The sequence below is a fragment of the Triticum dicoccoides genome, chromosome 7B, assembly GCF_002162155.2.
Source record: "Triticum dicoccoides isolate Atlit2015 ecotype Zavitan chromosome 7B, WEW_v2.0, whole genome shotgun sequence".
In the NCBI taxonomy this organism is placed as follows: domain Eukaryota; kingdom Viridiplantae; phylum Streptophyta; class Magnoliopsida; order Poales; family Poaceae; genus Triticum; species Triticum dicoccoides.
In genome coordinates, this window is record NC_041393.1 from 743,105,908 (window position 1) to 743,107,414 (window position 1,507).

Below are 1,507 nucleotides of genomic sequence, written 5' to 3' on the forward strand. Positions count from 1 at the left end.
GTACGCGCGGCAGGTACATCACATCACATCACCGGCTGGGATCGGTGTTCCCCCACATCACATCACCGGCTGGTTGTATTGGCCGAGATCGATCGACTCCAACAAATCCATCCATCCATCGTGGGTGATCCGGACACGAGTCGATCTTAATGCGATTCGTGTAGGTCTCGTCTCTTGTAGTAGCTACGTACGTCCCTTCGCGAGCCTTTAAAGATACAGCACAATCCAAACTTAGATTGATCACCGCGAGCGTTTCGACCAGAGTTCGACCAACCGAGACCATTGCCCTTCCACACATCTCATCTACCTGCGTATACTCCCCGACCTAAATTTCCCGTCGTGATGAGGACCATCGCGTTGCTGCTGCTGGTGTCGCTGCTGGCGGCGGCGGCGGCGGCCACGAGCAACACATCCGACCGTGTGCACAAGGAGAGGAGCGAGGAGCAGACGCGGCGGATCTTCCTGGAGTGGAAGGCCGAGCTCGGCAAGACCTACAGCTCTGTCGCCGAGGAGGAGCGCGCGTACAGCATGTTCAAGCACCGCCTCCGCGACATCGACCAGGGGTGGCACGAGGACGGCTACTCCGCCTGGTCATGGGACAGGGAGAGGAGCGAGGAGGAGACCCGGCAGATCTTCGTGGAGTGGAAGGCCATGAACGAAAAGATCTACCGCTCCATCGACCATGAGGAGCACCGGTACGCCATATTCAAGGACGCCCTCCGTCAAGTCGATTGGAACAACGCCGGCTACGCCATAGGGGTCGACACTAACCACCAGGGCATCAACGGGTTCACCGACCTCACCGAGGAGGAGTTCAATGTCATTTGCTCCGGGTTCATCCTAGAGGGCTTCGAGCCATCGCCGGGCGAGTTAAAGAGGGTGGCTGAGATCCAGGAGCGCTTGCGGCTAGTATATGCCCCTCCATCCCTTTGGGCTCATTGACATCAGAGACACTATCATTTACTTATAGTCTATCTATTTCTATATATGGAAGAGCAATAAATTCTCATTGAAACAACCGTGAAACTTTTTGCATACAGAAAACTCTAAAGAAATAAATTTAAGACCCATGACGTGATTTTTCTTTACTCAATGTAATCTTGGTTGATGGAAATTTACTAGTAGATTCGTTTCTTGTTGGTTCCGTGCAATGTTTTTTTATAAAACACGTGCTTGTTATTATAAATGTTTTGATAAACCATGTAGAACAAAAAGTAGAAAATTAACATAAATCGTGCTTGTAATGATAAATGAAACCTTAGAAACATACATAACGACATTTACCTTATCAAGTTGATAGGATTGTGTTGCCTGATTGTAAAATATTCAACATTAAAAGCACAAGTACGTGAAGAATTATAATTCTTGTCTTAGAGTTGCCCAGATACGGATGTATCTAATACTAAAACATGACTTGATACATCCGTATTTGGACAAATCTAAGACAAGAATTTTGGAATGGAAGCGGTACTAGCAACATCTGGAATATATGATTAGGTTTCCCATC

At 48.0% G+C, this 1,507-nt stretch overlaps 1 protein-coding gene across 1 annotated transcript; it reads left to right on the top strand.

The window, feature by feature from the left end:
• Nucleotides 1-342: 342 nt before the first annotated feature.
• Nucleotides 343-942, top strand: LOC119337585. The gene has a single exon (XM_037609747.1). It carries the CDS (start codon nt 343-345, stop codon nt 940-942), a length of 600 nt encoding a protein of 199 aa, XP_037465644.1.
• Nucleotides 943-1,507: the final 565 nt, after the last annotated feature.